This window comes from Scyliorhinus canicula, chromosome 16, assembly GCF_902713615.1.
Source record: "Scyliorhinus canicula chromosome 16, sScyCan1.1, whole genome shotgun sequence".
Lineage (NCBI taxonomy): Eukaryota > Metazoa > Chordata > Chondrichthyes > Carcharhiniformes > Scyliorhinidae > Scyliorhinus > Scyliorhinus canicula.
Window position 1 is genome coordinate 108,699,362 of NC_052161.1, and position 23,512 is coordinate 108,722,873.

The 23,512-nt window shown below is 50.7% G+C and overlaps 1 protein-coding gene across 2 annotated transcripts; it reads left to right on the top strand.

Annotated features, from left to right (window-relative positions):
* Positions 1-897: 897 nt before the first annotated feature.
* On the top strand, positions 898-21,628 carry LOC119950742 (F-box only protein 2-like). 2 transcript variants are annotated; one of them, XM_038773445.1, is made up of 6 exons: positions 898-1,073; positions 12,193-12,478; positions 14,346-14,472; positions 17,589-17,684; positions 19,547-19,682; positions 20,329-21,628. In XM_038773445.1, exons 2-6 carry the CDS (start codon positions 12,229-12,231, stop codon positions 20,461-20,463), a joined length of 744 nt encoding a protein of 247 aa, XP_038629373.1. In that variant the 5' UTR covers positions 898-1,073; positions 12,193-12,228; the 3' UTR covers positions 20,464-21,628. The 2 variants fall into 2 exon arrangements, with proteins under 2 accessions (XP_038629373.1, XP_038629374.1); XM_038773446.1 differs by lacking the exon at positions 898-1,073 and adding an exon at positions 1,536-1,744.
* Positions 21,629-23,512: the final 1,884 nt, after the last annotated feature.

Consider the following 23,512-nt stretch of genomic DNA (forward strand, 5'->3'; position numbering starts at 1 on the left):
CTGATAGTTCGCACACTTCCGTGAAACGGTGCTTTCAACTCCACGATAGGAGCTAGTGGGAAAATCACAGCCCCATATGCTCTGCTTCAAAATGAGACTCACTATCAGTACAACGTGACGATCTACAAGGACCTTCTCTCTCCTTTGTAACCCCCACATCCTTTACCACCCTTTTAAAAACAAATTCCAATTAAGGGGCAATTTATCGTGGTCAATCCATCTACTCTGCGCATCTTTGGGTTGTGGGGATGGGACCCATGCAGACACGGGGAAAATTACCAAATTCCACAAGGACAGAGACCCGGGGCTGGGATCGAACCTAGTCCTCGGTGCCATGAGGCGGATGTGCTAACCACTGCACCACCCAATTGGAAGTGTCTTTGTAGCCATCGTTGCTGGAAGATTGTATGCCAAAGCCAATCACACCAGTCAGAAGATTTCCTCTGGGGTACCTGAAATAGCCACTCTCCCCCCCCCCCCCCCCCCCGCCCCTCTCCACAACAATCTCCCCCTCACTCGCCCCCCCCCCCCCACACACCCCACTCCCTCACGCACCCCGACCCCAACCCACATCCCCCTACATTCTGAGCCCAAAACAACCACACAAAATGAAACCAGCACCCCCCCTCCCCTCCCGCAAGAGAACAAACAATCTGAAATCTCAATATAAAAAAAGTCAATAAAACCTTTGCAGGAAAGATATGGACTACATAATCTGTAAAAGTGCAATGCTGAGAAATGACAGACCGGTTTACACCTCACTTTCAGTGGCTTAATGAAATAATGTGTGCGGACTGTGCAGTGTTGTTCCAGCAAGAAAGCCTCTGAAAATAGATGCAAAGGGAAGAGCAACAGGCACCAAAATAGGCTGAACTCCAATTACATTACACACCGGGCAGCGTGCACACTGCTGGTCTTTTGATTGCTTCCCATATGTTAAGGTTGCTGACTGTGCTGAGCTCCAGCTTTCACAGAGCATGTGCAAGGCTGACTGCTGCTGAATGTGACAGCCGCACAGACCGAGGCTTCAGCCAGCTCAAGAGGCCGCGAGTGAGTCTCCACAACAAGAGGCTGTAAGTAGCAGAACACAAGGGCTAATGAGGATTTAATTAAAAGCAAGGGCAATTTATCGTCTTTAAATTGAGAAGTGGAGGTAGAGAACTGAGGGTAGTAGCGTAGGACACCACCAGGATTAAAAAGAATATGAGGGGAGAATAGCAAAGGTGTCATGATTTGGTTTGGGTTTTACTTACAGAGGGGAGGAAGTGACAGAATTGGCTCAAAAACTTACGTTTCTGCCGGGACGGATTTGAGATGAGGGACAACTTAACATTTGTTTTTTTTATTGCTTTGAATTAATTCATTGCAATCTGAAATTAAAAGCGGAAGGCTTTCTGCAGACAAGGTGACAGCATCTCTAGGAATAGAAAATGTAGCAGTGAACTGATGAGTCATGCCATGGATTTACACATTGGGCTGTGTTTAAATCCCGCAATGCAGATTGGGCTGGAGTCCTGCCAATGGTACAGCACCTCAGATGTCGTGACAGACCCAAGCCTTTCTTTCAACCTCAGTTTAAACGTTGGGCCAATTATACCCTGAAGTGCAGCATTTTTGGCGTTCTCGTCGCAAAGTGCAGACTGCCAGACGGGGTGATGGAGTGAGATGAGGTTGGGTGGGAGCAGACTGATGTGGAGCATAATCGCCAGCCACGGAGTTAGACTCAGTCGGCTGTTTCTGTGCAGTAAGTTCAATGACCAGGAAGACCACTATTTAAAGAGATATATTTGATAAAGCTACGGGTGTCAATTTAGGGAACGGAGTGTGTAATTGATGTGATGTGATGTCATATCAAACTGGAAATAATGCGTCGGGCAGCACGGTGGCGGTTAGCACTGCTGCCTGACAGCGGCGGTGACCTGGGTTTGATTACGACTTTGTGTGACTGTATGTGTGGAGTTTGAACGTTCTCCCTGCTCAAATTTCCTCCCACAGTCCAAAGATGTGCCGGTTAGGTGGGGTTACCGGGATAGGGTGATAATTGAGCCCAGGTAGGATGCCCTTTGGGAGGGTCAGTGCAGACTCGATGGGTCGAATGGCCTCCTTCTGCACCGTAGAGATTCTTTGATAATATGACATGACGGGCATCACGGTGGTGCAGTGGTTAGCACTGCTGCCTCAGGGCGCCGAGGTCCCAGGTCCGATCCTGGCTCTGTGTCACTGTCCGTGTGGAGTTTGTACATTCTCCCCATGTTTGCGTGGGTTTTGCTCCCACAACACAAAGATGTGCAGGGTAGGTGGATCGGACACATTAAATTGCCCCTTAATTGGAAAAAATAAATTGGGTACTCTAAATGTATAAAAATAAAAGATAATATGGCATGAGTCAGATACTGTAATAATTGCAGGGTAATGTATTGAAATGTTTGAATATAATGTAAGGAGAACAAGAGCAGTATGATGAGAGTGTCATCATCTTCAATCATGGGACCAAACTCGAATGTCTCCTGAAACATTCATTTAGGTGTCAGAACAACAATGGCACAGAGACCCCTGTCCAGCACCTCCTCATGTTTCCCCCATGACATTGTATTGTGCTGCAATATCGTAGCCACTGCAATGTTACACTCTGATGTATCACAGTGACCTGTATCATGTGATCGGCCCCAATCCTCCGGGGAGTGGCAGGCACTGGCGGATTGCCAACCCGTTCCTGCTATTCTGTGCCACACCGGTGCTCCGAACCTCCGACTGGGACTTCCGATCCCGGCTTCGCCAGAAATCCGGAGCGTGCCTGAAATGGAGCAGCCTCTTTGCGGCGCTGGGTTGTCGTGCCCCCTTTTTACAGCACCAGCTCCCGTATGCTGAAAGGAGTTTAACTGTCTCAGAACTCTTTAAAAGGCTATGGAGAGATGGGAAGTAGGGTGGTATGTGGTCTGGGTGGCAGGGTGACAGGACGGCGGGTGATGATGGCAGACAGTGAGTTGGCAAGGTGCCAGGCACGTAGGGTTACCGGAGAGTGGGGTAGGATGTATCTGAGGTAGGTAGATGGGTAAGGTAGGTAAGGTGGCTGATGAGTTGGGTGGAAGGGGTGAAGTGGTGGGGTGGAAGTAGTGAAGTGGTAGGGTGGAAGGTGAGTAGGTTGGTAGAGAGATAGGTGTGTAGGATGGCAAGTGGGTATGGTGATAGGTGGGGGCGTGGGAGGTGGGTAGGGTGGGATATGGCTGAGGTGGGTGGGTTTTCCTGGGGTTGGCCGGAGATGGCAGTCGGCCATCAACTTCGTTGAGAACAGTTAAGATGCCAGCAGGAGTTGCGGGTGGCAGGGTAGGAGGGGGGGTAATAAAGGAGGTAGGGGAGCGTGAGGCAGGATGGTGGGGTGTTAGATATTTTAGTTGGTTTAATTATTTGCAGCCCTGTTGGCTTGTTTTGCTTTATGGTTATGTTTGATGTGTAAATATATAAATGCCTCAATAAAATATTTTTCAAAAAAAAGTTCAAACATTCCAGGCAATTTCCATGGATTCAGTTAGTTGGGACTTCCAAGGAGTCCTTGGCATAACTTCCGGGGTATGTCTAGTCTCCTACAATCTGGAGATCGGAAGATCTTGGCCAATATAATTAGAGGGTACGTTTGCTGATCCTAAACTCCCACAGGGAGCTGCACCCAATGGGATCACAGCTCAGTATATGATTACAACGTTGTGAGGTAGATTAGAGAATTTATCCCACCACCCTGACATGGACATATATCGCCATGCCTTCATGGTCACTATTCTGTGGGTAAACATCCTGGAATTTCCTTCCTTGAATTACGGGCTACATGTCAAGGAGAAAGCGCACCACCTCAGTGTTCCTAGGAAGGAACAACAATGCCAGCCTCACCAATGATGCCCCATCCCCAGAACAAAATAATCCAGAAAAACCTAATTCACAAATTATTCTGACAGTGTTGTAACCGGATTATGGACTTTTGACCCTTTTGCATTCTCCGCAGTGGTGTTAAGAATCATGAGACTTGCACTGCCATTATATTGTGTGAGACAGACTAATATAAGTTGCAGCATAATGTTGCAGTACGGTTGAGCTTTTCGAAATAGCTGGAATTCCCGAGGCAGTGGGTGAAAGTGAGAGTCGAATTACGCCTGGGGGCATTAGGACCCTTACGTTGCATTTGTTTCTGTACTTGTCCATCAGGTTTAACAATCTGTAAATAAGGACACCCCAAATTTCTGGTTCCCTTGTCTTTTGTTAATTCATTTACCGGATGTGGGTATCGCTGGCTAGGCCAGCATGTATATCCCATACTAAATGCCCTTGAGAAGGTGGTGTGAGCTGCCTTCTTCAACAGCTGCAGGTACACCCACAGTGCTGCTAGGGAGGGAGTTCCAGGATTCTGACTCACCGGCAGTGAAGGAATAGCAATATATTTTCAAGTCAGGGTGGTGAGTGAATTGGAGGGGAACCCCCAGGTGATGGGGTTCCCAGGTATCTGCTGCTCTTGTCCTTCTAGATGGTAGTGGTTGAACAATGCTGTTGAATTAACCTTGGTGAGTTCCTGCAGTGCATCTTGTAAATGATACACACGGCTGCCACTGTGCATCAGTGATGGAGGGATTGTATGTTTGTGAACGGAGAGCAATCAAGTGAGCTGCTTTGTCCTGGATGGTGTAGAGCAGGGGTGGGCAAACTTTTCCGTGCAAGGGCCACATTCAGAAATTCACAATTTTAAAGGGCCGCATAGTATATTAAGTAAAATAATTAATATTTAAAATAGCCAAAATAAAAGGTTTTTAAAGAAAAAAAAAGCAATGAATTTTTATTAATTAATATTTTAAAGTAGAAACTTTACATGAAACACATTTATTTGAAAAACAAAGTAACTCAGTTTAAAGAAAAAAAAGCAATTAATTTTTATTAATTAATATTTTAAAGTAGAAACTTCACATGAAACACATGTTGTGCCGAGCAATGATCACCCTACTCAAGTCAATGTATCCACCCTATACCAGTAACCCAACAGCACCCCCCCCCCATTAACCTTAAAATTAAAAAAAAACAATTTTTTAAAAAAAGAAATTTTTTTATTTAAAAAAAAAAAAAATTTTTATGACTTGATCTTGGTGGACCGCATAAAGACCTTTGGCGGGCCGCATGCGGCCTGCGGGCCGTAGTTTGCCCACCCCTGGTGTAGATCTTCTTGAGTGTTGTTGGAGCTGCACACATCCAGGCAAGTGGAGAGTATTCCTCATTTGTGTCTTTTAGATGGTGGACAGCTTGAGGGGAGTCAGGTGAGTCACTCGCCGCAGGATTCCTAGCCTTTGACCTGCTCTGGTGGTAGCCACACTATTTATATGGCTGGTCCAGATGAGTTTCTGGTCAATGCTAACCTGCAGGATGTTTAAAGCTGACTGATGTTGACTGATCACACACTTGCTTATATTGAAAACCGCTTGCTACATTTCTGCTCGATTGAATCCATTAAAATGCCTTTTTAAAATTTCATACTTCCGGTCCCATGCCTGGGCAGCATGCTGAAAATTTACCCCGTTCTTCAGTCCCGACGTTTTATTTAAGCTTCAACTGAAATTGAGTTTCATTTCACACTCTAAGTTAAACTCGTTGGATCTCTTCCCTGCAGAGCTGAGGGGTAACAGGCTAGAGATCTTTCAGAGCTTGCAAGGTTCTGTTAACGAAGACAGAGAGAAAAGCTTCCCACCCGTGGGCAGAATTAAAACTGGGGCCAGGATTTTACAGTCCTGCCACAGTGTCTCTCTCTGCCCCCCAACCCTCACCCCCCCCCCCCCCCCCCCCCCACCCCCACCTCCTCCCAGCAGACGTGCCAAGCTATTTAAATTGCTGCTTACTATGGTGGGTCTGTAATCTGTAATATCCCGTTGAGTGGGAGAAGCTGTAGAAATCTGGCCTGTGAGCCATTGATATAAGATAGTCATTACAAATTTAATCCAATAGGGAATTCAAGGGAAACTTCTTTATGCAATTTTTAAAAAAATCATTCCTGGAATGTGGGGGCGGGATTTACAACAGCGTCAAGGGCCCGATCCAACGACGTATTCTGGCCCGCAAAGGGGCCAGCACAGGCGTGTTGTGAAGCGCAGGGGGCGTGGGGCCATACCGGCGTCATTCGCGCGACACCCCGACATCATCAGGGCGTCGCGCGAATGACGCGGCACCGCATTGGTTAAAATGTGCGCGAGTGCCGTAAACTCACGAGATTGGCGAGGTGGACGCCCCCCACCGTGCTGCCCCGAGGTTCCATGACCACGGCCTATAGATGCTGCTGGATGCGGTTGTAGATAGGAGGGCGATCCTGTGCCATAAACGTGGCCACCGGCACCCTGCCAGCACAATGCAGAGGAATTGGCGTGAAGTGGGCTATGCGGAAAGCGCGGTGGGGCAAACCCCTCGGACGGCCGCAAGAAGATGCACGACCTGACGAGGGCAGTCAGGGTGGGTACACCGAGACGTGCCCCTGGCACCACCGAACCCCTACCAGCCACACATGTGACCACTCCCATCCGCCTCCCCCCCCCCCCCCCCCCCCTTCCCCCCTCCCCCACCCCCCAAGAGAAGACCAGCCACAACCACAGGGAGTGTGCGTGAACTGGAGGGGGGTCACCTGCACTGCACCCCCTCACAGTAAACGTGCAGAAGGCACTGGACCTCGTTGGCGGAGCCGAGGACCGGGAGGTAGCCCCTTGCCAGATCGGAGGCGCACCAGCAAGTGAGTGTCCCCTGCCTGCCTACACCCCACTCCCTCCAGCACACACCTTCACCTCAATCCCCCCGAGCACACACCCTCACCCCAACTCCCCCCCAGCACACACCCACACCCCTACCCCCAGCACGCACCCTCACCCCACTCCCCCCAGCACACACCCTCACCCCACTTAACCCCAGCACACACCCTCACCCCAACTCCCCCCCAGCACACACCCTCACCCCCTACCCCCAGCACACACCCTCACCCCAACTCCCCCCCAGCACACATCCTCACCCCTACCCCCAGCACGCACCCTCACCCCAATCCCCCAGCACACACCCTCACCCCAACTCCCCCCCAGCACACACCCTCACCCCACTCCCCCAGCACACACCCTCACCCCAACTCCCCCCCAGCACACACCCTCACCCCACTCCACCCCAGCACACACCCTCACCCCAACTCCCCCCAGCACACACCCTCACCCCAATCCCCCCAGCACACACCCTCACCCCATTCCCCCCCAGCACACACCCTCACCCCACTCCACCCAGCACACACCCTCACCCCCTCCCCCCAGCACACACCCTCACCCCATTCCCCCCCAGCACACACCCTCACCCCATTCACCCCAGCACACACCCTCACCCCCCAGCCCCCCAGCACACATCCTCACCCCAATCCCCCCCAGCACATACCCTCACCCCACTCCCCCCAGCACACATCCTCATCCCCCACACCCCCAGCACACACCCTCACCCCCTACCCCAGCACACACCCTCACCACCTACCCCAGCACACACCCTCACCCCAATCCCCCCCAGCACACACCCTCACCCCATTCCCCCCAGCACACACCCTCACCCCACTCCCCCAGCACACACCCTCACCCCAATACCCCCCAGCACACACCCTCACCCCATTCCCACCCAGCACACACCCTCACCCCACTCCCCCAGCACACACCCTCCCCACCTCCCCCCAGCACACACCCTCACCCCAATCTCCCCCAGCACACACCCTCATCCCCCAGCCCCCAGCACACACCCTCACCCCAATCTCCCCCAGCACACGCCCTCACCCCATTCCCCCCAGCACACACCCTCACCCCAATCCCCCCCAGCACACACCCTCACCCCAATCCCCCCCAGCACACACCCTCACCCTATTCCCCCCAGCACACTCCGCCACCCCAATGCCCCCCAGCACATCCCCCCACCCCATCTCCCCTCCCCCAGCACACACCCTCACCCCAATCCCTCCCAGCACACACCCTTAACCCATTTTCACCCCTCCCAGCACACACCCTCATCCCAGTCAGTGTGTGTCATGATACATGCTACATTGTGTGTTGCAGGACCTGCCGCTGATGGGCCCGGACCGTCTGGCGCTGCTCAGACCCCACAAGTACCAGGTTCAGATGGCCCCAGGGACGGATGCCATGGCAGGGAGGGCAGACGGCAACAAAGGCCTTCCTCAGTCACTGTGAGACAGCAGTCGGACGCACAGAGCCAGAGCCAACTGGACATCTCAGCCACGCTCCGCAGTCTATCCGAGTCTCAGCAGGCCATCGCTAAGAGAATCGGCGGCATTGCCCGGGTGATGGCTCAGTCTCAGCCTCGCCCGGATGCTGGATGGCGTCGCTCAAGCACAGAGGGAGGTGTCGCAGTCCCAGACAGGGATGGCCCACTCCCTGAGCTCCATCGCTGCTAACATTCAGACCCTGGTCGATACCACAGCGGGCCTCCAGGACTGACAGCGCCAGGTGTCGGCGGTGCCTCATGGCCTGTCTCAGCTTGCACCCCCATCCCATAGAGAGGCCCGGGGGCCTCCAGGCACCCCGAGGGAGGAGGAGGTTCTGGGCCCAGACTCCTGAAATGGAGTTCCCGGAACACCTCGGACTCTCCCCGTTCCGTCCCTGGCACATCTGGTGGGCAGTGGGAAGAACAGGGTGGCACCAAGCCATTCAGCATGCCCGCGGAGCAGCCTGGCCCAGCCAAGCTGGGCTGCTCCAGGAAACGTACGCCAACGGGGAGCCAAGTCGCAGGGCAGGAGTCTCAGCCGTCCGCCTCCACTCCTGCTGTACCATCTGGGGAAACACCTCGACGTAATGGTAGGGCCCGTAAGGCCAAGATGTTTGACATCTAGTAAGTTGGCACGGGTGCAGGGCACAGTATAGTTTTGGGGCTAGGGCACTTGTATGTTACTGTTACAATTAAACTCACTGTTACACCAATGCAAGATGCCTCTGTCCTATGTCCGGTGGCCGCATGGATGTGAACGGAACTGATTGGCATTGTGTTCGAAGGTCGGTGGAACGGTGAGCCCAGGTGGGTGCAAAGATTCCCCCCCCCGCCGTACTCGGCTGCCCAACATGTCCATGGGAGTGTCCGTTACGCATACAGGGACCACCACGTGGAGGGTGTGGCATGAGTCAGACATTGGCAAACAATTTGGAGCTCACAGCTCATCGCAGCTTGTCATCATCCTGCATGGCATTGAACACACCCACTTCCAGGGGCAATCAATGAGACCAGCCTGTTGTGCCGCAGTTGGAGGGTGCTGTGCATGTGGTGGTGTGGCAGGTAAGGTAGTTGTGTGGTGTGGGAGGTGAGGGTGCTGGGTGGTGAGGTGGGGCGGTATGGTGGTGCCAGTGCTCCTGCTCAGAGAGCCCCTACCCTCCTAGTTGGTGGAATGTGCGGCGATTAACGCCTCGCGTGCACACTGGCCAAGCCGGTGACGTTGTGCAGCCTCCCGTCCATAACCCGCCCCCATGTTGCGTCTGTTGCTCCCCTCGTCTCCATCCTCCTCATCTGGAGAGGCGTCCCCTCCCGCGGCCTCCCCCTCTGCCCCCTCCTCCTCCTCCTCCAGCACATTGCCCCTCTGCTGGGCAATATTGTGGAGGACACAGCAGACAATGGCGATGTGGCCGACCCTCTCCGAATGGTATTGGAGGACCCCTGCAGAGTGGTCCAGGCACCTGAAGCGCATCTTCAAAAGGTTGAAGCACCTCTCGATCACCCCCCTTGTTGCTGCATGGGCCTCATTGTAGCGGGTCTCCGCAGCGGTCTGTGGCCCCCGTATAGGCGCCATCAGCCATGACCGCAATGGTAACCCTTGTCACCCAGCAACCAGCCCCGCAGGCGTTCCTCCAACATGGCGGGGATGAACGATTATGCTATGATAAATGCATCATGTACACTGCCCGGCTACTGTGCGCAGACGTGCAGGATCATCATCTGGTGGTCACAGACCATCTGAATGTTCATGGAGTAGGTCCCCTGCCTGTTCACGAAGACGTCCTTGTTCTCCACTGGAGGCCACATGGCGATGTGCACCCCATAGATCGGCCCTTGTACCATGGGTATTCCAGCCATGGCAGCGAATCCCGCTGCCCGGGCATCCTGGTGGGCGCGGTCCACAGGGAACTGGATGTACCGGTCCACGATGTTGTGCAGGGCGTCAGTCACTGCACGGATGCACCTGCGCACCGATGGCTGGGAGATGCCGGAGAAGTCCCCAGTCAGCGATTGGAATGGCCCTGTCGCATAGAAGTTAAGAGCCACCGTTACCTTGACGGCCACCGGGAGAACCCCAGTCCCACACGGTGCCAGGTGTGCCATAAGGTGGCAGATATGTGCGACTGTTTCCCGACTCATCCGGAGTCTCCTCCTGCATGCCCTGTACGGCAGGTCCTCAAAGGACATGCGGCGCCGGTAGCCACCTCCGGCGCCTTGGCCCCACCACCACCTGCTTCCCCTGCTCCTCATCCACATTCGTGGCGTCATCCTGAGCATCCCCCTCGTTGATCTGCTCAACGTCCGCCTCGGCCTCCTGCGCCCGTCGGGCAGGCGGCCCGGCAGCCTCAGTGGGTCCCACCTGGCCTGCTGCAGCCTGTCCCTCTGCTGCAGCTGCTGCTGCTGCAGCCCGTCCCTCTGCTGCAGCCGCTGCTGCTGCAGCCGCTGCTGCTGCAGCCCGTCCCTCTGCTGCAGCCGCTGCAGCCGCTGCTGCCGCAACCGCTCTGAGCCGCATGCGACAAAGCTGCCACAGGGCCACATGCAGAGCAGTGGCTCCAGCCCCGGCGGCCAACATCGCTGGCTGGTGCCCAAACATTGTGATCTGCAGGGGATGGAGGTATACAACATGTTTAAGGATGGTGCATGGTCCCCTCTACAGCCAGGTGCCCTGGGGTACATGTCTGCCCCGGATTGCTGAATGCGCCACAGCCTCGCATGTACCCAGACCCCTAGCCACACACTCCGTCCTCCACCCAGTACTGCACGTCCCATCGTGACAGCGGCATCGTTGGATGGCTATGCCCTCACTGGGGAATTCAAGGATGCGGACCCGCCCCTTGCCGCCGATGGATGCCGGCTGCTGTACGGTCTGCCCCTGGGGGGGGGGGGGGGGGGAGGGGGGGCGCACCCATGGCCAAGGCCCGGGGCCGTGCGGGCGGACAGCACCCGGGGACGGTGCCCATTAGCCTGGCTGCCGTTCTGGCGGCAGTGACTCTGGCAACGCGCTGCACTGGCATGGCAGCTGGCATGGCAGCTGGCATGTCGTCCACATGCCCCCCCCGGCCCTCCCTCCTGAACATGGAGGACCCGCCCCACCAATATAGAGGCCCAGCCCCCGCCTCCCACCCACCCCTGAGCATTGAGACCTCGCCCCGCCAACATAGAGGCCGCAGCATTCCCCCCCCCCCCCCACCCCGAGCATAGAGGCCTTGCCCCACCAACATAGAGGCCGCAGCATTCCCCCACCCACCCCGAGCATAGAGGCCCCGCACCGCCAACATAGAGGCCTTGTGTCTCTGGATTATGAGTCCAGTGATAGTACAATTGAGAAGGGGGAACTTTATATAGCAGCGAATAGTTGAAGCAAATTGCTTAACGGAGAACTCATGTAAGAGAGAAAGGAATAGAATGATATGCTGATAGGGTGAAAATCCATGGAAATGGATTGGAGAAGGCCTCACGCTGACTGTACTGGGCCTGTTTGACTGAATGTCCTGTTTGTTTGCTTTCCGTGTGTGTAATTCTATATCGAGCAGGAGCTACAAAAGTCTGAGAACACGCACTAACAGATTCAAAACAGCTTCTTCCCCGCTGTTCCCAGACTTTTGAATGACCCTCTTATAGACTGAACTGATCTCGTCACACATCTTCTCTACAGAGTATTACTGCACTCCTGTATGCTTCACCCAATGCCTGTGTCTATGTATTTACATTGTGTATTTATGTCTGCCCTATGGTTTTTTTTTCAGGTATAAAATGATCTGTCTGGACTGTACTCAGAACAATACTTTTCACTGTATCTCGGTACACGTGACAATAAACAAATCCAATCCAATATCCTGCTCATATTGTTTAACCAAACATGTTAAGTCAAAGAGTTCTTCTGAAGTCTTATACCAGGATGCCTACCTTTCATCAAAATCTAAATCAATCCTTTTGAAATATTCTTTGCAGCTGAAACAGAATCGCGACTGGAAGCCAATTTGAAAGATGGCTGCCATGGAATATTTACCTGAGCAGGTGTTGCTCAAAATCCTGTCTTACGTCCCTCAAAAAGAGTTGGTTTTGATCTGTAGACTGGTCTGCCAACAGTGGAAAGAGCTTGTGGATGGACTAAACCTGCAATTTCCGGATGAAGGTTTGCCAAAACAAAATCAAGAAGGAAAGGCAGAAGACTGGGACGCATTTTATTTTTGTACATCTGTAAAAAATAATCTAATCAAGAACCCATGTGGAGAAGGTTTGTCCCATAAACATACGGTTATGCATGTTAGGCTGAAGCATGCTTGTTTATGTCTGCTTTTGTGTTAAATGATCATGTAATTGAAATGTAAAGGGATCCATTAGAACAGGAGCAGGTGATTCAGCCTCTTGTGCTTTCCCCCCCTGCTCTGACCCTCAACTCCAATTGCCCTCCTGAAGATCCATTGGTACTCTTACACGTCAAAAATCTATTAATCTTTCAACAAGTTCCAACTGTCCCAACACCACAACCATTTGAGAAGTCCAAAGGTGAGCAGGTTAGGTGGATTGTCCGTGATCAATGCGCAGGGTTACAGGGATCAGACGGGGGATTGAGTCTAGGTAGAGTGCTCTTTTGGAGGATCGGTGCAGACTCGATGGGCTGAATGGCCTCCTTCTGCACTGTAGAGATTCTAATCTGTGGAATTTCATGACCATTTGTGTGAAAACATTCTTCTTGGTTTCCCTCTGAAATAGCCTGGCACTAATTTTGAGATTGAGTCCTTCTCGCTCTCGATTTCCTTGCATCTGTGCATCAACCCTCTTGAATCCGTTGAGCATTTTAACACCTCCATCAGATTGGTTCCTTACTTATACTCAGCTATCCAATCTGATCAGCATGGTAAAGTCGGCCTTAGCTACACCCCACCCCTGTTGCAGGGAGGGGAAAAAGGTAATAAAGAACTTGCATTTATATAGCACCTCTCATGACCTTTCATGCAACTAAGCTGCTTTTGAAGTGTTACCTCCCAGAAGGAAAAAAAACAGTAAAATGGGGAAATAAGAATACTGGGGTCCAAACTACTCACGGCAAGCTCCCAAAGACATCATTGTGGCCAGATAATCTATGTGGGGATATTGGTTGTGGATAAATATTGCTCGGGACACCAGGGGCTAGGTTTTACCCTGCCCTTCTGGTTGGTTTGAATGCGGGGGTATATAAAATCCAGTGGGTTGCCTTCCTGTCACATTATCATGCCCAGCCCCCCCCCCCCCCCCCTCCCCTGGCAACCTGTCTGAAATTTTACAGGGGAAGTGCTGGGCTGCCCATCTGTCTCGGGCCAATTGAGGCCCTTAAGTGGACAATTAATATTCACTTGAGGGCCTCATCCTGCCATCGCCCGTATTTTTCCGCGATGTGGGTAAGGCCTACACCATGCGGAAAGCTGACGGCTTTAGCTGCACTGGCTGGCGTCGGACATGGATGAGTCAGACCCCCTTTGGGGTCCTTGTGGGCCCATCAGAGGCATTCCCTCCCACATGAGTCATTCCCCACATCCTTTCACCCCGAGAGTGACAATGGGCCCTCGGTTTAACGTCTCATCTAAAGGAAAGCACCGCTGACAGTGCAGCACTATCTCTGTTCTGCATCGGTGTGTCAGCTTCAGTTGTATGTGCTCCAAGTCTCTGGAGTGCAACTTGAACTTATAACCTTCCGACTGAGAGGTGAGAATGCTTCCCATTCAGCCCTGGCTGAGGAAAATGAGGCAGGACACCAATTGTTATCAACATCCTCCGCCGGAACTGCTTACGTGTGAATGTTGGCTGAGGGTAAAGTGGAGCTTTGGCTTTGCCACACGTCTGAGCCTCTCAGCCCCATGGATCTCACTGCCCTTGCTGACAAAATGACCACTGAGTGAAGCGCCAAAGGCTTGGGACCAACTGACAGCACAAACTAAGGAGAGTTTGAAAGATTTGAAGGAAAGAAAAGCAGGGGAGGGATATTTGCATCTCCTTTAAAGGAAATAGATAAACGTATTGGGAACACATAACCTTCTCGACATTTAAATATTGATGAAAGTCACAGGTGGTCAATTCTCCAAGTGATGTTTGGAGTAACAATTCACCTTTTCCATTTTTGACAGAGGAATTCTCCTTCTGGGAACTCACAAATAACGATGGCGATGGGTGGAAGATAGAAGATCTTCCAGGAGACAATGGGAAGCCCTTTCCGAATGAACACATCCAAAAATATTTTGTTACATCTTTCGAGTAAGAATTCCAAGAATATAAGGTCACTGGAGTTACTGCATTACCATAGCGTGTTTAGTTTGCTTTAGCCAGCATTGTGGGTCTGCCCTCACTTGGTTCCTCTCTGATATAAAGTAAAAACACAAAATGCTGGACAACCTCAGCATGTCTGGCAGCATTGGTGGAGAGAAACCGAGTCAATGTTAAATTTGGCATGGACATAAGACAAAGGGTCATTTTAATGCTGCCATCAAGAGATTAATCGTGTTAATAGTGGCAAAAGGTAAGATTGCAAAATGTGTTAATGGGAGCAACTGTCCAGGGACAGATGGGCTTTTTGGGGGGGGGGGGGGGGGGGCTGTTGATGGTGGTGGGGTTGTGTTGGAGCAGGCGAGTGAGCTGAAGACAACTGACAACAAACTACAAAGCCAGGGTTAGGGTTGTGGTTTAAGATGGAGGGGGGATCTTTACTGTCTAAAGTTGCTGAACTCAGTGTTGAGTCTAGAAGGCTGCAGTGATCCCATTCAGGAGACCAGGTGTTGTTCTTCCAGTTTGTGTTGGGCCTCACTGGAGCATTGCAGCAGGCCTGGGACGGACAAGTGGGCATGAAATCAAGATGCTGAGTTGAAGTAGCAAACGACCGGAAGATTGAGTTCATGCTTGTGATCTGAGCGAATGTGTTCTGCAAAGCGGTCACCCAGTCTGCATTTAGTCATGCCAGTATAGAGGAGACCACATTGGGAGCAGTGAATACAGTCGACCAAGTTGAAGGAGGCGCAGATGAAATGCTGCTTTACCTGAATGGAATGTTTGGATCCTTGGGGACAGCGTAGGTAATGGGGCAGGTGTTCCACCTTCTGCAGCTGCAAGGGAAGATGGCATGGGAAGGGGGATGAAGGGTCCAGGGCAATGGAGGAGTGGGCAGGGCGTCTTGGCGGTAGTGGTCCCTGCGGAATGCTGATCTATCCATAAGTTACTCTTCGACCTTAAATCTATGCTGCCTGTCAGCCACTGACGTGGGACCAGCCTCACTTGCCACCCCCTCCCCCCCCATCCCACTACCTCTGTATGTCAGGCTGACCATCCAACTTCACATCTAGATTTCATACCCTTGAGCTGAGCATTCAGATATCCGGACTATAAACCATGCTCGCTTGCTACTCAGCTTCATCCTCCTCTCTGCCAGACACTCGGGTGAAACCTTGGCATCCTGCTTAACCCAGACCCGAGCTGCCAACCTCACATCCTATAATGTACATCTGCAACACTGTTCAGCTCCACCTCAACTGCCACCATTATCCAGATAAATCCTGACTTGTTTTCTCATATGTTACAAAGTCTGACCTTACCTATGGGCACTTTCTGGAGTTCAGTGGCATCAGTCACTCCCCTCAGTGATACACGTGTCTTAACCTATTGGCATTGGCTCACACAGCCCTGTATGTACTAGCATTGGGGCTGCAACAGTAACAGTCCTTTGGGAGTTGCACCATGTCATGTATGCCACTCATTCTTCAATCTCTCTAAGGGTGGACTGGGTGAACGCTCATTGAAATGAAGCCTGATACAAACTGATAACTGCGTAATGTCACAGCTAACATACAGATTGTGGTCATCATTGGACCCAATTCAATTGTTCATTTGTGGGACGTGGCCATCACGAGCAAGGTTGGTGTTTATCATCCATTCCTGGTTGCCCTGAGAAGCTGGTGATGGTCCTTTTTTCCTGAACCCCTGCAAATTCTTATTATCATTTATACTGATGTAATACAACTCAGTCACTTGCCAGGCCAGTCCAGAGGGCAGTTAGGGGGAAAACTGTTCCATTTCTAAAAGGCATCAGTGAACCAGTTGGGGTTTTTAATGACAATCCAATGACTATAGCTTCATGATTATTTTTTTGCACACTACTTCAGTATTGATTTTACCTGATTTTAAATTCTAAAATGGTAATGATAATGTAATGATATGTAGACAGACATGTAATGATATGTAGACAGACATGTAATTAAGGGGTTCATCACAACACCCAGCTGTGGCATGACCACTAGAGGGCATTACACGACCCACTATAAAACCGCTGCTCACACAAGGGGCGGGATTCTCTCAGCCCACGTTGGGTCAAAGAATCGCCGGGCCAGGCACAAATCGCGCGACGCAGCCCTGACACCAGCGCTTGAGCAGGCGGCGTGGCGTACGGTCGGGGGCCGCTCTACGCGGCCTCCCTGGCGATTCTCCGCCCAGGATGGGCCAATTGGCTGCCCAAAAAAGCCCGAGTCCCCCCGGCACCATTCACATCTGGTATTATTCGGTGGGACCTTGGCATCCATCCTGCAGGGGATGGCCTGGTGGCGGAGGATGGGGGCGGGGGGAGGGGGGGGGGGGGGGGGTCCGACCCCGGAGGGAGCCTCTACCGTGGCCTGGCCCGCGATCGAACCCTACCGATCGGCGGGCCGGCCTCTCGTGGTGGGGGCCTCTTTTGCTCCGCGCCGACCCCTGTAGGCCTACGCCATGTTGCGTCGGGGCCGGCGCAGAGTAGGGAGCTATCGCCAATGTGTGGATTCGCGCTGTGTAATGCTCTCTGGTGGTTATGCCACAGCTGGGTGTTGTGATTTACCCCTTAGTGACATGTCTATCGACATATCATTACAACTGGTAAACGAAGCATGTGAAGAGATGAGAAATTCCTTTACGAGGCAAGTTGTTACCATCTAGAATGTAATGATGGAAGGAGTGGGGGATGCAGGTTCGATAGTAACTTTTGATGGGGAATTGGAAATATCTGCGAATGGTGGAAGTATGGAGGAAGAGTGAGGGAGTGCGATTAATTGGGTAGCTCTTTCAAAAACCCCACACAGGAAGGGTGGGACGAATGGTCTCCTTCTGAGCTGTAAGATTACATCATGCTTGAACCCTTATGGCCAACAGATGGGAAAGATATCTAGTCAGGTGCCAAAGGTGAGACTGATGTCCAGTTTGCCCACCTGTTCACTCTCTGGATTTGGTGAACCTTTGACAATCGAACAGAAATCTTCCAAGTTCAGACTGAAGCAGCTGCTCACTAACAGCAGTGTGCAGCAGCTCCACGGAGAGTTGGCAATAACTGAATTTGTTTGTTTCATTTTTCTCTTAATTAGTTGGTGCCAAAAATCTCAGCTAATTAACCTGGTCTCGGAAGGATTCGAGGCAGAGACACTGGACAATGCCCAACCTCCTATCACAGTGAGGGACTGGTAAGCATGCTGGAGAGCACAATCTCATTCAGTCACAAGAACACAAAAGCCCAAGAACTAGGAGCAAGAGTAGGCCGTTCGGCCCCTCGAGCCTAATCTGCCTTTCAATAAGTTCATGGTTAAACTGGTTGCGGTCTCAGCTCTACTTCATCACCCCAATAACCCTTGACTCCCTTGCTGATCAAAACAGGTTGAAATGCACAATAGTGCCCACATCTGAGTGGGAGATCAATGGGAGATATCTGTCTCTATCAATGCTTTGTGCACAATCACACTGATTGCCCAGACCAAGAACATTCCAAATCTGCTTCTTGGGCTGTTCTGAGTTAACAAATTTAAGCCTGAATGGCTCGAATTGGCACAGAAAATCGACCAGGGGTTGCCTGAGAGAAGTGAGTGCACAAACATGATGTCAGGAAAAGATTGGGTTTGACTGACATACCTTCCACAGATGACCAACTTGGCAACACTTGCCATCCAGCACAATAACCCTCAGTCATATCGACAAGAAGGTCTGAGAATTGCAGACACTCATCATGCTGTACCCCAGTCTGACTGAGCGCGGAGAAAGGAGATTAGGAAGAGAAACAAAATCCCATTTCTACACCCAAACATTTCTGCATTGTCGGCACATTTATTGTTACATTGATAAGTCATGCTCTGCCAAACACTCGTTTTTGGATACTTATCAATTATTTACTCATCCTCGTATTTATTATGCAATCTGAATTCCCTTCATTCTCACTAAATGTATTTGAGTTCATTGTTGTTTAAGCGCAGATAAAGGAGGGGAGTCCGTTTAGTCCATGGTTGCCTTCCAGAGGCTGAAGGTGATGAGGAGAGAAGAGGATGGGGAAGAGGTGGTTGTGAGAGGAGAGGTGAGAGGCAGGTGGGGGGGGGGGGGGGGGGGGTGGGGGGGTGGGGGGGAGATAGAGAAGGACAGAGAGGCAGGTAGAGAGGAGGAGGTGAGAAGAGGGTAGAGAAGTGGGTGAAGAGAGGAGGTTAGGGGGAAGAAAGTTGGGAAAAAATGGGCTGTAGAGCGGAGGATGCGGGTGGAGGAGAGGAGATGGGGAGGAGGTGGTTGGAGATGAGGGCAGGGAGAGAGAAGAGGGAGAGGGAGTGGAGCAGAAGTCTCACAGGAAAGGGAGGGCTGTGGCGAGGACGTGGGATGGGAATGGTGGGACTGGGGCGAGGAAACAAAGTTACTTTAGATCCTTCACCGTGATAATGTGCCTTCTCTTAACTGGGCACCTGAAGATTTACAAACAACTGTCCATCTACGGCAAAGTCAAGCCTCTATTGGAGCTCAGGGTGAATTTACTCAGAACACTTCCCCATTCCTTAGGCAGCAGCCTTAAAGGGACAGGTGAGAATAAAGATAGCCCTCTCCAAGCTTAGCAACAAAAATAAAACAAAAATAAAAACGCAGACCCCAGTCAATGGTTACCACAGAGTTAAATAGAATGCACACAAACAGACCCAGCTGGTCCACACTGATGGACATGCAAACTTCCTCCCATCCTGCTCCATACACCCCATCGACATTTTCTTCTATTTTCTCTCTCGTGTGAATATATTCCACTCAAATGCACCTAAGCAAGTCACCTCAACTGTTGTCTGTGCTAGCGAGTTCCACATCCTCTTCGTAATGCGGTTCCTGCTGAATTCCTTATTTGATTCAGTAATGGCCATCTTACATTTATTGCCCCCTACTTTTGAAGTGCCCCACGGCTGCTCTTTCCAATAACTCTTGAATTGCAATGTCTGCATTGATGAACACACCGCATGATGTCTCCGTACAGCGGCTGGGTCTCTCCCTGAAAGATACCTGTCTGCAGTTTATTGTGCTTCCTCATCCCTAGGTATGCAGGGAGGCACGACTCTGGTTTTGACTATGAGCTACATGTCGAGCTTCTGTCCGAAGACATGAGCATGATCCAGGAGTATCGTTCTGACAAAATTCATGAGCCACAGTGGGGTGACGCAGAGTGGAAGGAGGTAGGTCAGGCCGCAATGGAAAATGAGCCAATCCCTCTTTTACTCTTGTGGAAAGTTGTGGTTAAAGGGGAAGTAAGGTCAAAGGGGATTGTTTGCTCATACCGCAGTCTTCAATACCTACGATTTGGCAGACATTGACAACTCAGGTTGGCGATATGAATTACAATGGCCAATTCCGATATTTCAATTGCCTCGGGAAGTTTTACTTTGTTAAAAGGTGCTACCTTAATCTAAATTGTTGTCGATTGTGACTATGTTCCCAATTTTTAAAATTAGTATAGCATCAATGTGAAGACCAGCATTTGTTTCCCATCCCGAATTGCCCTTGAAATGAGTGGCTTATTAGGCCTTTCAGAGGGCAGTTAAGAGCCAACCACATTGCTGTGGGGCTGTAAGGATTACAGATTTCCTTCCTTGAAGGGTATTAATGAAGTACATAGGTTTTTACCGCCAGTGATAGTTTTGTGGTCACCATTACTGAAGCTACCTTTCAATTCCACGTTTTATTAATTGAATTTTAATTCCACCAGCTGCCATGCTATGTATTCCCAAAGCATTAGGCTGAGCGCCTGGATTATTGGTCCAGTGATATTCCCGCTATGTTATCGTCTTCCCTAATGAATGATTCATTTTGCTTTATTTGCAGATATCAAACATTTTCACCAACTATGGGCCTGGTGTCCGAAATGTCAAGTTTACACATGGAGGAAAGGATTCACAGTGTTGGGCAGGATGGTACGGAGCCCGGATCACCAACAGTGCCGTCACCGTCGAGCAATAACGTTGCCCCTAAACGGATCTTCCCTTGCTTCTTGCGCTATTTTTATTTAGCGTAGTAAGAAGTCTTACAGCGCCAGGTTAAAGTCCAACGGGTTTGTTTCGAATCAATAGCTTTCGGAGCACTGCTCCTTCCTCGGGTGAATCCCGATTTAGCGTGGCATGATCCGCATTTCCCCAGCAGGTCACTGTACAAACAGCTTGACTCATCGGACAGAGGTGTTCTGTCAATACTGTTTACACCAAAGAAAATAAATAACCAACCTAGCAGGAGTAACCGCAGGGCAGAGGAGTTAAGTTCGGGAATACCAAAGAAAATCCTATCTCCCCTCCTTCCTCCCACCTTCAATTCTTCTTTTGGCCTCTGGCAAATTAATTCCTGTTGTGCTGTATTAAGTGCCAACTGGCAAAATAGCTGAGGCAGGTACTGTGGTTTATTTTATTCCACCTGATCGCAGCCCCTGTGGACGCATGCACTACACAACACTGCCTTGCCTTAGTCTGTTCAGTTGCAAGTAAAAGTTCCAACCCAGCTGACGAATCCACACAACCACTCACCGATAACCCTGTGACTGGAATTCCAATGAGTGAACAATTTTTATTTTTCTCCTGAGCCCTCACTTATACCTGTGCTGTGTTATGTGTTCATTGGATTTGACGCACTGTTATTGGCCATACATGTTCTGATTTCGTCAGTGATCTTGTTAGCTATAATTGGCAAATAATTATGATGTGCAGAATGGCTTAATCACCAAAGGTACTTTTCCGAGTCCCTTAGTTCTTCACAAAATTTGCATTCTCCAAAAAAACACATCCCTTCCAATCTCCGAACCTCTCCAAACCATCATCCTTGAAAAACTGCATGTTTTCGTCTCATTTGAAGAGCTACAGGAAACACAAATGGCTGGAGAAAAATGGCAAAAGGCTTGTTTCGATGTAGCGTTCTGCAAAATCCTTTTTTACGTGAAGCAAGGGCTTCCAGCGTCTGGAAGAGCTAATTGCAAGCTTTCGCAATGAAAAGCAATGCATTTTGGGGTGAAGAGGTATCGTCATGAAACCAACTGGCCTGATTGGGCCCACAGATAAATATTATTCACAGTAAATAGGAGCTGCTACATTGAAATTTAAGATCATGTATGTCATGTGAATAAAATCAATATTTAATTGATTGTACGGTGATCTGTCCCAGTCAAATTCAGACGAATCCTGGTGAAACCTTCAGCCGTGAGTTGAGCACCTGAGGCTAAATATACAAAGGCTGTAAGTAATAAACTACGTCAATCGCAATCACATAAACTGCCATTAAGATATTCTGCTCCTTTCCTATTTTGCATCTGCTTTTCACGCTCCCAATTAAAACAGGTTGCAAGTTTGAAGGTGAAGTAAGAACATTGGATCAGGAATAGGCCATTCAGCCCCTCAAGTCTGTTCAACCATTAATTGAGATAATGACTGATCTGTATTGTGACACCATCCACCTGTCATGACTCCATATCTCTTAATCCCTTGGCCAGCAGAAACCTCAGTCTCAGATTTAATTGAGCTTGTAGGAGGGAATTCATACTTCCAGCACCCTTTTCATGGAGCGATGAAGGAGTCGGGTCATCCTGAACTTTGAAGTTATTTGTTTTGGTGGGATACAGTCATTTCTGTCGCGTACAGAGGCTTGTGGATTCCTAGCGCACTGTTGTTCATGTCCCATGCCTAGCTGATATTTACTCTGGTATAAAGAATGTGAGGAGGTCCTGTGGTGTATTGGGTAGTGTTCCCTGCCTCTGCACCATAAGCTCCAGGTTCTAGTCTCACTCCAGAGGAGGCACGATGGCACAATGTTTAGTGCCAGGGACCCGGATCCAATTCCAGCTTTGGGTGACTGTCCGTGTGAAGTTTGCTCTTTCTCCCCATGTCTGCATGGGTTTCCTCCAGCTGCTCCGGTTTCCTCCCACAGTCCAAAGATTTGCAGGTTAGGTGAATTTCCCCCTAAAATTGTCCAGGAATGTGCAGGTTAGTTGGTATTACGTGAAGAGGGTGGAGAAGTGGGCCAAGGTAGGGTGCTCTTTTGGAGGGTCGGTGCAGACTCGATGGGCCAAATGGCCCCCTTCTGCACTGTATAGATTCTATAATTCTATGACATGATGGCTAAGGAAGGTGCCTTCATAATGCTGCCAAACAGATGGAATATCAACTTGTAAGACTGGAAGAGATGCCTGGTCATCCATGTGATGGAAAGGAATTGGAGCCTCCACCTTTACTATCCACAGTTCCAGACGACCATATGCATGTAAAAATGTATGTTACCACAGCAACACGCACTCCTTGGGGGATCAGTTGGTTGGGCAGCCAGTGTGGAACAAATTGATGCGAATACCGTGCGGATTGATTTCCTGTTCCGGTGATTTTAATCCTATCCCATTTTTGGGACGATACAGGATTGGGCCTACCCATCAGATGATCAGTCTAATTTAAGATTGAGAAAGACAGGCCTCAGAGACATATAAGTGAGTCCAAAGAACTGATCTAACTCTTACTGAGGAAAATACCACCAGAGAATGTTAACCATCCTCCAGCTAGCCTTTTTAACAAACTTAAACCAGATTAAAATAATCCAGACATTATAAGGGTCCGTGCACATTTCCACAATAATATGCTTCTCCACTCAAGAGTGTACAGAGATGGATTCTCGAGTTCAGATACAGAAGACTATATGAGACAACATGGGTGGGATTCTGCGGGAATCGGCGGGGCGGGAACTCCGGCACCGAGGAGTGGCGTGAACCACTCCGGCGTCGGGCTGCCCCAAAGGTGCGGAATCCTCCGCACCTTCACGGGCTAGGCAGGCGCAGGGGTGGTTTGCACCGCGCAGGCCGGCGGAGAAGGGGCTTGGCGCCACGCTAACCGGCGCCGAAGGGCCTCCGCCGGCCAGCGCAAGTTGGCGCATGCGTGGGAGCGCCAGCGTGTGCTGGTATCATCCCAGCACATGTGCAGGGGGGTTTCATCTCCGCGTCGGCCATGGTGGAGGACCACAGCGGCCGACGAGGAAAAATAGAGTGCCC

Bases quoted from the DNA above. Each gene is read 5' to 3' on its own strand.
- LOC119950742 (XM_038773445.1), top strand. From the start codon at position 12,229: ATGGCTGCCATGGAATATTTACCTGAGCAGGTGTTGCTCAAAATCCTG. The intron at 12,479-14,345 runs GTTTGTCCCATA...CATTTTTGACAG, and splicing joins CAAGAACCCATGTGGAGAAG to AGGAATTCTCCTTCTGGGAA. The intron at 19,683-20,328 runs GTAGGTCAGGCC...CTTTATTTGCAG, and splicing joins GTGACGCAGAGTGGAAGGAG to ATATCAAACATTTTCACCAA.